A 12,457-nucleotide genomic window follows, 5' to 3' on the forward strand; every position below is an offset into this window, starting at 1 on the left:
GAGACCTACCTTTAGACCTGATTTATAGCACTTTTTTCTTAATTGTCAAACATTTTTTTAATTTCCAGTTGGTGCTGTGGTGAGATCATGTTCTTTCCAGAAGCTACCAGTCTCTCCTGGTGCCACAGCTGCCAACCCCCCTCCAGCTTCCCACCACCCACTCTTGAAGCCCCCCTCCAAGCCCATCAAGCATTTGCTGGTGAGTTCTCAGCTGTCTGCTCCCTAAATAGACCTTATCAGGAGCAAACCAACTTTAAGGGGTCACACAAACTTAAGTTGCTGTTTCAAAAAAGTTTTTCCTCACTGAGCCATCAGTCAAACGTTGGTTTCAATAGAAAATTTAGCACACTTTAATGGGTTGTCATTTACACTGACCTGAATGCAGAGCTATTTTCCATGAAGCTTTGTATGTTTTGGAAAGCATCCCTTTGTGTTTTGCGTGATCCACCTTAGCTCTGCCCCACCTCACTAAGATGCAATATAAATATAAACTGCAGCATTAGTGGTGTTTAGGTTTGAAACGGTAAGAGAAAGCTGATAAAACTACTCAAGACCACGGGTTTAGATCATCTACGTTGGATAAAAAAAAAAAAAAAAAACTAAACGGAGGAAAAGTTAGACCAAGAAGAACAAGCTGAAGGTATAGTAGCATCTACAAAGACTTTGGTTCTTTTTTGACTTGCATTGAAGTGAATGGAAGGTACTCAGGGTAGTGAGAGTATTACAGAATCAGGACTGTGTCTTTCATTTAGAAATGACAGAGAATCACGAGGCTCACACTGGTGGGTTAAATGATGCCCAAATAAGGTTTGAAGGGAGGCCATTTAAAGTTGGAGATGGCATTTGTGGGGCTCTCTCACACGTGGGGCCATTTCATACATGAGACAGCCTTACGCATGGGGAGAACATTGGAGAACATTGGTTTCCCCATGCGTGGGGCTGTCTCCCTGGTTTTCAAGGTCTCTGTCCTGACCTTAAAACCAGGTCAGGACAGAGCAGTGCAACCGTGAGAAGAATACGTCACAGCATTTATTGAATGTTGTCATAATAGGAGATGGTAATTATTAAATCTTCAGCTGCATATGAGGTATAAGGGATGGTACTGAATGAGTCTTGGATAAATGTTGCACTGCTTTATTTACTTCTTGATATTTTCTATGATTTTTAGTAAAATATGTGTTTAGCTCCTTTAAGGTGTTTGTTCTCATCCAGAAGTTGTATGGGTAGTGTAGCTCTGTTGATGGTGAAAATTTGCCTTTGCTTTGAAATACTACATTTTATAGGCAGAACAGGTGTTAACATTCTAAGCACTGATCTGACGCAAACATGACAAAACTTTTATCATTTGTTTTCTTATCAATGAGTTCTGATTTCTGTCAGATGGGTGATCCAATCCAATTAAAAGATGAAGGAAACAAACACTTTCAGGCTGGTGATATCGACAAGGCCATCGAGTGCTACACCAACGCCCTGAAGGAGTGCACAGACAAAAAGATGCAGGCTGTGATTTACAGGAACAGATGTGCATGCTACCTGAAAAAGGTAAAGCAGTTGAGAAAACGCACACAAATATTTCAACTTAAATGAAAATGTTGCCATATTATCTTCCTTTCATTCTACTTGTTGCAGGAAAGCTATTCAAATGCAGTTTCTGATGCATCTAAAGGTAAAGTAATGAATGAGGAAGTTCAGGTCTCTGTCCTGAAATGCCAAAATGTGACATTTATCATAACAACTCAGTGCAAACCACTAGTTGACCTTTACTTTCTGCCATACTGGTTCACAGCAATTGATGAGGATGCGTCAGATATTAAAGCCTTGTATCGCCGCTGTCAAGCTCTGGAGAAGCTGGGAAAACTGGACATGGCTTTCAAAGATGTGCAGCGATGCGCCACCCTGGAGCCAAAGAACAAGACCTTCCTAGAGACTCTCCGCAGACTGGGAGCAGAAATCCAGGCCAAGGTGTATAACTGTTATGGACACAATAATAATAATAATAATAATAAAAGACAGCAAATGCCGGCAAAAAAAAACATGTGCCCTAAAGTATTTCTACTCTTATAACTCTTTTGAATTGTTAAAAGATATTTGCCCTGCTTTACAGTAGGACAAAGGCACTGAACATATAGGCAGAGCTTGGGTGGTTTAGATCAAAACACATTCACAAATTAGAATGGCCTAGTCAAAGGTCAGACCTAAATCCAACCGAGAAGCTGTGGTATGATTAAAAAAAAAACAGTTTTTCGCAGAAGCTTTCCATCCAAACCCACTGAGCTTGAACCAAGTAACGTCACGACCACAAAACACCAGTGTCACAAGTCTGTGGATGAAATGTGTGAAAGAGCGAATGCTTTTGCAAGACACTTTTACATGTATATGCCACATGCAGATCTCCTTCAATTCAAAAGTTACACCAAGATTTATTTTGTCTCTTCAGCTCAAGACAACATTTTCCACAGATTCGAGAGTACAGAACATGTTTGATATTCTTCTTGATGAGGATATGGACAAAGAAAAGAAGGAAAAGGTCGGTTCAGTGGTTTGTAGTTAAAGGAACTTAAAAAGTCCGGTGTGGGTAGTTTTAACTTCTGAAAATTCATTGGGATTTTTGTATGACCTATTGCTCCTCAACACCTAGGCGGCCAACAACCTGATTGTGTTGTCGAGAGAAGATGCTGGAGCAGAGAGAATCTTCCAGAACAACGGAGTGGCTCTGCTGCTCAACATGGTTGAGACTGGGAAACCAGAAATGATCCTGGCTGCAGTCCGAACTCTGTCGGGAATGTGCACTGGGCACAAAGCTCGGGTTAGTGAAGCTAAAGGACGAAACGGGAAGAAAAACACAAAATTACAATAGAGCCCGGAGCAACTAAAGTTCCACATCTCTCTCCACTTAACAGGCCATGGCCATTGTCAACATGATGGGTATTGATAAGATCTGCAGCATTATGGCACTGGACAACGAAGAAATTGCACTGGCAGCATGCAACCTCTTCCAATGCATCAATGACTCTCTCACTGGTGGAGACACAAGGGATTATGGGAAGGAAGCATCTTTAGTTTTGGGTAAGAGAAAAACTTGCAACATTTAAATCAAATATTCAGTTTTTGATCTACAGCTAAAATATATGAAAACAAATGAAGGTCATCTAGTTGTCCATATTTATTCTATATATCTATATCTATATATATATATAATTATCTTTACTTACAGATGCATCTAAAGATTTGAAAACCATTCTCCTTGCCCTCCTGGAGATGATATCCAATAAGAAGGTGTCGGGTCATGGCAGAGACCAGGCACTGAACCTCCTCACCAAAAACGTCCCTTCTAAAGACAAGAAAGGGAGAGACCACTCCAGGACCCTTTTCACCATTGATCACGGTGAGCCAGGCCTCTCCATACGAGATCCTCTGAATTTCTGGCCGAAGCTCAGTTCTCTTAACAAGATGCATGTCTTTATTTGCCAGGCCTGAAGAAGATCCTGAAGGTCTGCGGTCAGGTTCCCGAGCTGCCGGATCAGCTCCCTCTGACAGAGAACACACAGCTGATCGCCAGCGTGCTTCTCAACAAACTCTACGAAGACCTGAAGTGTGACCCAGAGAGAGCCAACTTCAAGGAGATCTGCGATCAATACATCAAGTACGTGTGAAGATGTGGGCCAAATTTTGGACCTCTGGGTAAAAATGTGTGAAAAGCCTTTAAATACACCAACATATCATAAAACAAGTTGCAACTTTTACAGAAAGTCTCTTGTGATCCCCTTTAATCAATAGGACATCACTTTGTCTTCTTCTATGATACTTTATACACAGAGCATACAGATGGGGGATCTGTGACCATTTATCTCTCCACCCTCTCTTTTACTTTCTTTTTCACTCACTACAGCTCCACCTTTCTCTCATATGACCAAAACCATGGCTCTAGTTAATGTCATGGTAGAGTTTAGTGAACTCCACAGGTTTATGCATGTTATGACAGGATACTAAATTATTTTTTCTAGCTTCTAGATCAGGTGACCTCAAGATCTCCCTTGTTGACGCAGTTGAAGGCATTTTTTTAAAACCCCCCCTAACATGCTACCACTCTGCAAAGAGGGTTCTTTTCCTTCATACCCTTATATATTCTTACCCCAAGAAAACAGAGCAATTGGTTGACTACCAATCAAAAGGTTCTAGAAATTCATATTTAAGACCAACAAAAAAAATGAAAGTTATAGATTAACATATTGATTGAAGCACCAGTGATTCTGGTAATATCAGATTGTATCATAAGAATTTTTACAGTTGAATAAATTTATTAAACTTAAAAATTACATTTTTCTAAATGGTTAAGAGTGAGGTAAGCCTGTTGCAATAAAATTGTACTCCAACACTTCTAACACATCTTTACCAGAGGTACCTACCAACAATCTTAAGTTAGAAGGATCCTCATTAAGAAACAGGTCAATTTGCTATTGCGCGCCATTTCTCACCTTCTCCACTTCTTTGCTGCAGATCTAAAATTGATCCCAACAACATGGATAAGACTCTCCATGCCATCAACACCATGTCAGGGCTGCTGCAGGGTCCCTTTGAGGTCGGCAACTCTCTGGTGGGACAGCAGGGCGTCATGGAGATGATGGTGGCTCTGTGCAGCTCAGAGCGGGACGTGGACCAGATGGTCGCCGTCGAGGCGCTGATCCACGCCTCCACGAAGATGAGCCGCGCCAGCTTCTTCATCACCAACGGCGTGTCGCTGCTGAAGGACATCTACAAGAAGACGAAGAATGAGAAGATTAAAATTCGAGCTCTGGTGGTGAGTGAACCAGAACCAGAGCAGAGTCTAGCTTTCACAGTGCTTTGCTGTGGGATTTATTTAGTCACATTTCTGCCTAAGTTGTGGTTTGTGGTGGTGAGAGAGAACGCTGATGACCCAGGTTGTGAGGAAGATGATTAATGTAATGAGGAATATGGCTCAAAAACAGTCCAGATCAGGCAGCACAGCAGAGACAATAGCACACAGCTAAAAACCGGTAGCAACTGACAAAAGACGGAACACGGAGCAAAGTAGCCTCAGGACTTTCCAGTTCAACTGAGAACTACTGACTAAGACAACAACTGACAAGGATCTGACAAAGGACAGAGAAAACAGGTGGGCTTAAATACACAGGGAGTAATTAGGGGAACTAGACACACCTGGGAAACAATCAGGGAGCAGACAGGACAACACAGAGACTCACAGGGAACAGGATCACAATAAACACAGGAAAACCCCCAAAATAAACAGAAAACTCAAATCCTAACAATTTCAACCATTAATGTCAGTGCATTGGTATTTTAAAAATCTGAAAGTGTTAGAAAGTGCTGAAAACACTTGACACATCTGCCCTTTCTGAAAGAGAAAAAAGAAGAAAACCATGAGAAGTTTTGCTTGAGATTAAATCATATAGGGAACACAGCAAACACATGGGAGAAGGCAGTGTGGTCAGAGGTAATCAAAATTGAACATTTAAGCCTATGGGAAACTTTATATGTGATAGAAAACTAACAATGCACATAAGAATGAACCCAGCATTGACAGAGTGACACAAATCAAAGACACCAGATTTAAATATAATTGAGAATCTGAATCCAGACATGCAAATGATCTGAAGTTTTCTCCATCCAATCTGACTGAGCGTGACATGATTTGTCACATGACATGATTTTCCTTCCACTTCACAAATATGCATTACTTCCTGTTGGTTATGCAAAGTACCATATACTTTGTGTTGTCATTTGACTAAACTGGGTAAAGATTCAATAGGTGTACATACTTTTGCAGGATATAGTTTTTTGTTTGTTTGTTTTTTTGCAGGAAAAAGTAATTCCAGCTACAATTTTAAAGTGATGGAGCAAAACACATCATCTCATCTCATTTTGTTTTTTTTTTTATTGTCTTGTAAGCTTTGAATCTAAACATGTCCATCTATCCTGCAGGGTCTCTGTAAACTGGGTTCAGCTGGAGGTGACGATTACGGCTTAAGGCAGTTTGCTGAGGGTTCCACAGAGAAGCTGGCCAAGCAGTGCAGAAAGTCAGTACTCAACACTTGGATTTAATACAATATTAAGCATAAAATAGGTCTGTAAACAGTTGAAATGCAACTACTGCAAGTATTATTGTCTCATATCTCATTCTTTGTTTTGCTAGGTGGCTTTGTAATCCCCAGATTGATTCCAAAACAAGGAAGTGGGCTATTGAGGGTCTTGCCTATCTGACTAATGATGCTGACGTTAAAGATGACTTTGTGGAAGATGAGCTTGCAATGAAAGCCATGTTTGAGCTGGCAAAGGTACAGATGTTAGATCATATTGTTGTATATTGTGCAACCTCTTCATAACCCCCAATGAGTCATAATGTTCCAGTTGGGGGAAGGAGCATACATCCTGTATGTATTGGTAATAAATGAGTTTACATGTTTTGCACATGATAGTTGAAAATACATTGTTTCCTACCAAAAGAAAGGGTTACGAAATGCATCTGATATGAGTCCTTCCTGATTATAATGTATGTGCACTCCCTATAAACTGTGCAATAATTGCATTAATTACCTCAGAATGTTCCACAAATTATGAAGTAAATAGTTTGAAACTTTAATTTGAAGCAGCTAGTATAGCTGCAAGCAAAATATATTGGCAGAATAATTAATTTTCTCTGCTTTTTCCCTCTGATTTTAGTCTAGGGATAAGACAATCTTGTATGCAGTTGCTTGCACTTTGGTAAACTGCACCAACAGCTACGATAAGAAGGAAATCATTCCTGAGCTGGTTCAGCTGGCCAAGTTCTCTAAGCAGCATGTCCCTGAGCAACACCCCAAAGTAAGAGAAAACCAGTCTGAGTTTTCCTGCAAACGACTTTCTAATAAGTCGTTTGCAGGAAAATGACTCAATTTGCAGGAAATAAGTATGCATGCTGATATGTTTGCACAAACCTTGCAAACAGTTTTTGTCCTCTTTCCTCAGGACAAGAAAGACTTTATTGAGAAGAGAGTAAAAAGGCTGCTGAAGGCTGGAGTCATTTCAGCTCTTGCTGTCATGGTCAAAGCAGACAGCGCTATCTTGACTGATCAGACCAAAGAGATGTTGGCACGGTAGGAAATACATGTGGAATTCCTTTTACAAATTTGTTGATGTCTTCATATTGCACAAATAATACCCCCACCTCCACCCTCACCCAGCTAAACCTGCCTTTCCTGTTTCATCAGCCCTCTTCTCTTTGCTGTTTTGTAATTTGTGTTCATTTTTGACTCATTATTTTTGGCTACAGTGCTTACAGTGGTGCAGTACATTGTTAAAGTATAAATGCACCTTGAAAACTTTCCATAGTTTGTTATGTGAAAACCTCAATGTATGTTATTCTGATTTTATGTGGTAGAGCAACGTGTATCAGCTGAACACACACAGTGTACTCACCACACCATTCAGACATTTATTTGCAAACATGTTTTAAACCATTTATCATTTATTATTTTCCTTCCACTTCCCAGTAGTACTGTGTGTTGCTTCATCTACCACATAAATTAGGAACTAAAGCTGGTGGCTGGTAAAATGTGCAAAAATTCAAGTGATGTGATTAAGGCAATCCACCTCCTTGATCTTGTGAACTTAATTTTTAAACAAATCTGCAGGGTTTTCTTGGCACTGACAGAGGATTCCAAAGACCGTGGCGCGATAGTGGCCCATGGAGGAGGAAAGGTGAGTCATGCAAAAATAAGAGGAACACCCCAATTTCATGGAAAATGTTTCCAAACTGAAACTGTGTTAGACAAACCCGTCTTTGTTTTGTTGTGGTTACCAAACCTACTGTGCCTCCCTCCTACTTTTCGTCGTTCTTGAATCATCATTTTAGTCTCTTGTGCCTTCAGGCTCTGATACCTCTTGCCCTTGAAGGAACAGAAAAGGGGAAGGTGAAAGCAAGCTTTGCACTCGCCAAGATAGCCGCTGTTTCCAACCCGGAGATTGCTTTCCCTGGAGAAAGGGTAAAACTCTAAACTTTAACTGTTTTCTTCATTCACTCTTCTCACATTTTACTTTGATCTTTATATTTTCCAGTTCATTTGACAAGAGATGTTAGATTATTGGCCTATATTAGACTATTTTCTTTTTCTTCATCTTGTTGAGTTTCACCTGCACAGTAGAAACTGTTCTCTGCTGTTAAAACTCTTAATTTTTTTTTTACCAGGTATATGAGGTGATACGACCTCTAGTCAGCCTGCTGCATACAGACAAAGAGGGGGCAGAGAACTACGAGGCTCTCCGAGGGCTCACCAACATGGCTGGTTTCAGTGAAAAGCTAAGGTAGCATTTTTAATGCCTCATGATGCTACGATTGCGTTACAGGAAAAAGTTAAGAGATCACTTCCCAAACGTGCGTCAAATGCATTGCTTAAATGTTTCCACTTGCTCCTCTTACAGGGTAAAAATGGTGAAGGAGAAAGCTTTGCCAGAGATCGAGAACCACATGTTTGAAGAGAATGAAAAGATCAGACTGGCGGCCGTTGAATGTATGTGCAATCTTGTAACATGCAAAGAGGTGAGACAGATAGGATAACACTGAGATTGTTTGTGCACAGATGATGCATGCCAAATGCAGATGAGCAAAAGTTGAAAATCGATCCTATGTGTTGTAGGTCCAAGCTCGTTACCTTGAGGATGGCAACGATAAGCTGAAGCTGCTGGTATTGCTCTGTGGAGAGGACGATGAAAAACTTCAGATAGCTGCAGCCGGAGGTCTGGCCATGCTCACTGCAGCTGAGAAAAAGCTTTGCACCAAAATGACTCGTGTGGTATGCACACTACTAGAACCTGTTTTCACTCCTATTTATTTACAAAGAGGGTCAGATAATGACTGAGTGTTCATTTTCTCCCTATCAGACAGTACAGTGGCTAGAGATCCTGCAGAGGTTATGTCTCCATACCAACCTTAGCGTCCAGCACCGAGGCCTGGTGATTGTGTACAACATGCTAAACTCTGACGACTTCGAGTTGGCCAAGAAACTGATCGAGAGTGAGATGCTGGAAATCCTCACTGTGATTGGCAAAGCAGAGGACAATCCCAAGAGGCAGGATCCCATTGACGTGGCACGCACATGTCTGGTCAAAGCCATGGATCTCGGTCTCGTCAAGCCCTTCACGAGCCCTTCCTAAACAAAAGAAAATGGCTCAAACAACACCAAAGATTTTTTTCCCCCCTAACTTATTTCCTTTGTTAAAAAGTAACTTTTTGCTTAAATGTTTTTTTTAATTGCTCAACAATCTGCCACTGAATATCTACATGTTTCCCTCAAATAAAAAAAACAACTGTTTTGTTTTTTAAAATTAATTTTTAATTAACAAGGAGTAAAAAAAATGTTTTCTAGTGTGCAGCTTCTTTTCTTACACTTGTGTGTACTTGTGAAGTTGGTGAAATGATTTTTGTTTTTGCTGATTTATAGCTTTGCTTTATCTTTTTTTAAAACTGTTTGTGTAATAAGTTTCACATTTTATTGAATATATACCAAATAAACAGCATTGACAGAAATGTGATTTATTATTATTATTATTACTTCCCAAATGCTTGTGACAGATGATCATAAAAAGACAGCACCTCAATTAAGGTTATAGCTTATGATTCAACAATGTGAATAATAATAATAATAAATACTGGCAAAATTTGCTTGTATTGAAGAGTTCCAATGTGAAAATCACTGCAGACCAAAAAAATAACAAAGACCATCTTGAAGATTCCTTTTTGGACTAATATTGTGTGGACAGATGAGACAAAAGTGGAACTTTTTGGAAGTTATGTTTTCTGTTACACGCAGCAAAATAAGCACAGTTACATTTTTACTGTTTTCAGATATTTAGGTTTTTCTTGAACAAACTACTTTCTTAAAAATAACTTCCCCTGAGTTTAACAACATTGCATATTTTATGGCATAAATAGTCAGTTGTTAATATATATAATTAATAAATATAAAAATTATTTTGATTATAACTGCACATCTTAAAGGAAAAAAATATCACACCAAATTGGGCCTATGTAAAATAGAGATCCCCACAATCCCAATAAAATGATTTTGACACTTGTCACAGACTGTCATGAAGAGTGTGGTTGTTGGTGGTGAGGAGAGACGCTGAGACCCAGGTTATGGTGATGATGATGGTTTAATGAAGAGATAAGCTCAAAAACAGTCCAAGACAGGCAGCACGGCGAGAGGCAAGCACACAGCTAAATACCGGTAGCAACTGTCAAACGGACTAGACGGAGCAAACACAAACCACAATACATACGACGAGGATCCGACCCAGACAAAGACAACAGGTGGGGTTAAATACACAGGAAAGGTAATCAGGGAACGGGATACAGCTGGGAGCAATCAACAGGGAAGACACAGAGACAGACTCACAGGACTACACAGAAACTCAAAAATAAACACACAGAAACACGGAACATGACACAGACAGAGCGGCATGCTCTCCATTTTCCCTTTCCTGAGACAAGTGATTAATGAAAAATCCTTCTTTGCACAACAATCTCCACATGTTCCAGAGGAGTCCCCAGAACAGAGTCAGCCCTACTTTATGGATGGATGGATGAATGGAGATGGATGCTTACACAACAGGTTTCTCTTACTTCAAAAATTTCAAGGGCCCTCAAGTTGTCAAACTGCAACTACATGTACACTACAATTCTAAAACAACAACAAAAAAATCGACTTCACAACTCCTTCTCTTCGCTAATTTGGTCGGTTGCAATTAAGCTGCAGGAATCCAGCTCAATGGGACAAATACCGTATGAATAACCGAAGGGACATGAGAATCATGTGGAATTGCAGGAAGACAATGGGCAGGCGACTTAACAGATGGAGCTGAATCACTTAGGATTCACACCATGGTACAGCTTTCTTTAACAGGTCTCTGTCAGCTGCATGATTTCATTTCACAGCACACGTTGTGCTGCATCCATGCTGGGCGGATTGAGGAACAGAGATTGAAGCGAAGCAAAACAAACAAGCAGATTCAACTAATGATATTTATTAATGAGTCTCAGGCCGACTGTGTTTAAACCCTTAAAGCTGCAGTATGCAACTTTTACAAACAATGTTTTTTATATATATATTTGCTAAAACTGTCTTGGCAGTACAATATAAGACAAATAGTGTGTGAGAAAATCGAGTTCCTCCGCCTTCTCCCTGGTCGTACAGTCATCTGCAGAACTACACTGCTTAGTCAGTCCTACATGTTTCAAAAATATCCTGCCTGAGACACTGCCACGTGAAAATTGTGGTTTTATGCTGAAACCACTGATTCATGAAACAGAATTGAGCAACGATGACCACGTAAATATTTCAGGTAATGGATTTTTTATTTATTTATTTTTGTAAAGTTAACAGCTACTACCTGCAGTTGTAGCTGATGTCTAAACACAAAACTTCAACTGGAGAATATACGTAGCTCTGATAAATTGAAGCCCGTGATGTGTCAGCAAAACATTTGCATACAGCGTAAGAGTTAATTATGTGAGTGATTTCCACAACTCTGAATGTCAGAGCAGCTATGTGAGGCAGGTTAAACCCACTGTTTCTCACTGGTTAGGTGCAGTAACACAATTATCTTTTGGATAATAAATAAATAAATAAATAAATAAATAAATAAATAAATAAATAAATAAAATCCATAAATAAATAAAAAAATCTTAACAAAAATATGAGAGTCTATAAAGTATGTTAAAAACAGTTGTGGCTCATTGGTCCAGTAACTAAGCATTAATTACATATTTGTGAAATAGAAAGTGTTTTTTTTTCTCGCTACAGCTGACGCGTCTGGGAGGGGTTGGTGCATCCAATTAATAGCCTCTCTCAACTTTGCGAAAGGATGAGAGGGAGTAGCCTGCGAAGAGCATAGCTCACCACCTTCACTTCAACCGTGCACTGATCGAAAAGCCATCGCTGATCAAACCACGGAAAGTGAATGTCTAACGAAGATACAACTTGAAACTAACTTTACCAGCCGGATATAACCCCGTCTCGACTCAGTTCGCCGGTGGGGAAATGCACACTGACTGACGTACATACACGGACTTCACAGGTTGTATAGGCGGCTGCTATTCGGGTAGGACTTTAATTGTGGAATTTTTTTGATATATTTAGCTCGTTAATATTCGCGAAAGCAGATCGGAGTCGGACGATGGGATGATGATGTTGAAGCACAGGGTGTGCTGTGGGTATCCCATAGAAAAGTCCTCTAGCTTGCCAGCTAGAACCGTTTTATGTTTTTTTTTTTTTATCTGTGTGGGTAAGCGAAATAGATTCGAGTTATTATGCACATATCTCTCGTGTTGTGTGCTGCCACACTGATAAACTGTAGTAACAGTAACTTCAGTGGGAGTAACTTCAAAAAAGACGCCTCCATCAGTTGCTTGCCTCAGATCCTCTCCGTAGAACCGCACAAAATT

The 12,457-nt window shown here is 40.0% G+C and overlaps 1 protein-coding gene across 1 annotated transcript; it reads left to right on the forward strand.

Annotated features, from left to right (window-relative positions):
• The first annotated feature begins 492 nt into the window (after nucleotides 1–492).
• On the forward strand, nucleotides 493–9,541 carry unc45b (unc-45 myosin chaperone B). Its single transcript, XM_007559297.2, has 20 exons — nucleotides 493–640; nucleotides 1,381–1,542; nucleotides 1,630–1,666; nucleotides 1,787–1,962; nucleotides 2,438–2,527; nucleotides 2,639–2,806; nucleotides 2,901–3,066; nucleotides 3,215–3,385; nucleotides 3,472–3,643; nucleotides 4,498–4,798; nucleotides 5,962–6,056; nucleotides 6,173–6,314; nucleotides 6,700–6,840; nucleotides 6,985–7,112; nucleotides 7,650–7,716; nucleotides 7,887–8,000; nucleotides 8,204–8,319; nucleotides 8,437–8,554; nucleotides 8,652–8,807; nucleotides 8,896–9,541. The coding sequence occupies exons 2-20, from the start codon at nucleotides 1,381–1,383 to the stop codon at nucleotides 9,166–9,168; spliced, it is 2,793 nt and encodes a 930-aa protein (XP_007559359.1). The 5' UTR covers nucleotides 493–640; the 3' UTR covers nucleotides 9,169–9,541.
• Nucleotides 9,542–12,457: the final 2,916 nt, after the last annotated feature.

The sequence above is a fragment of the Poecilia formosa genome, unplaced genomic scaffold, assembly GCF_000485575.1.
Source record: "Poecilia formosa unplaced genomic scaffold, Poecilia_formosa-5.1.2 Scaffold103, whole genome shotgun sequence".
NCBI classification, from domain to species: Eukaryota; Metazoa; Chordata; class Actinopteri; order Cyprinodontiformes; family Poeciliidae; genus Poecilia; species Poecilia formosa.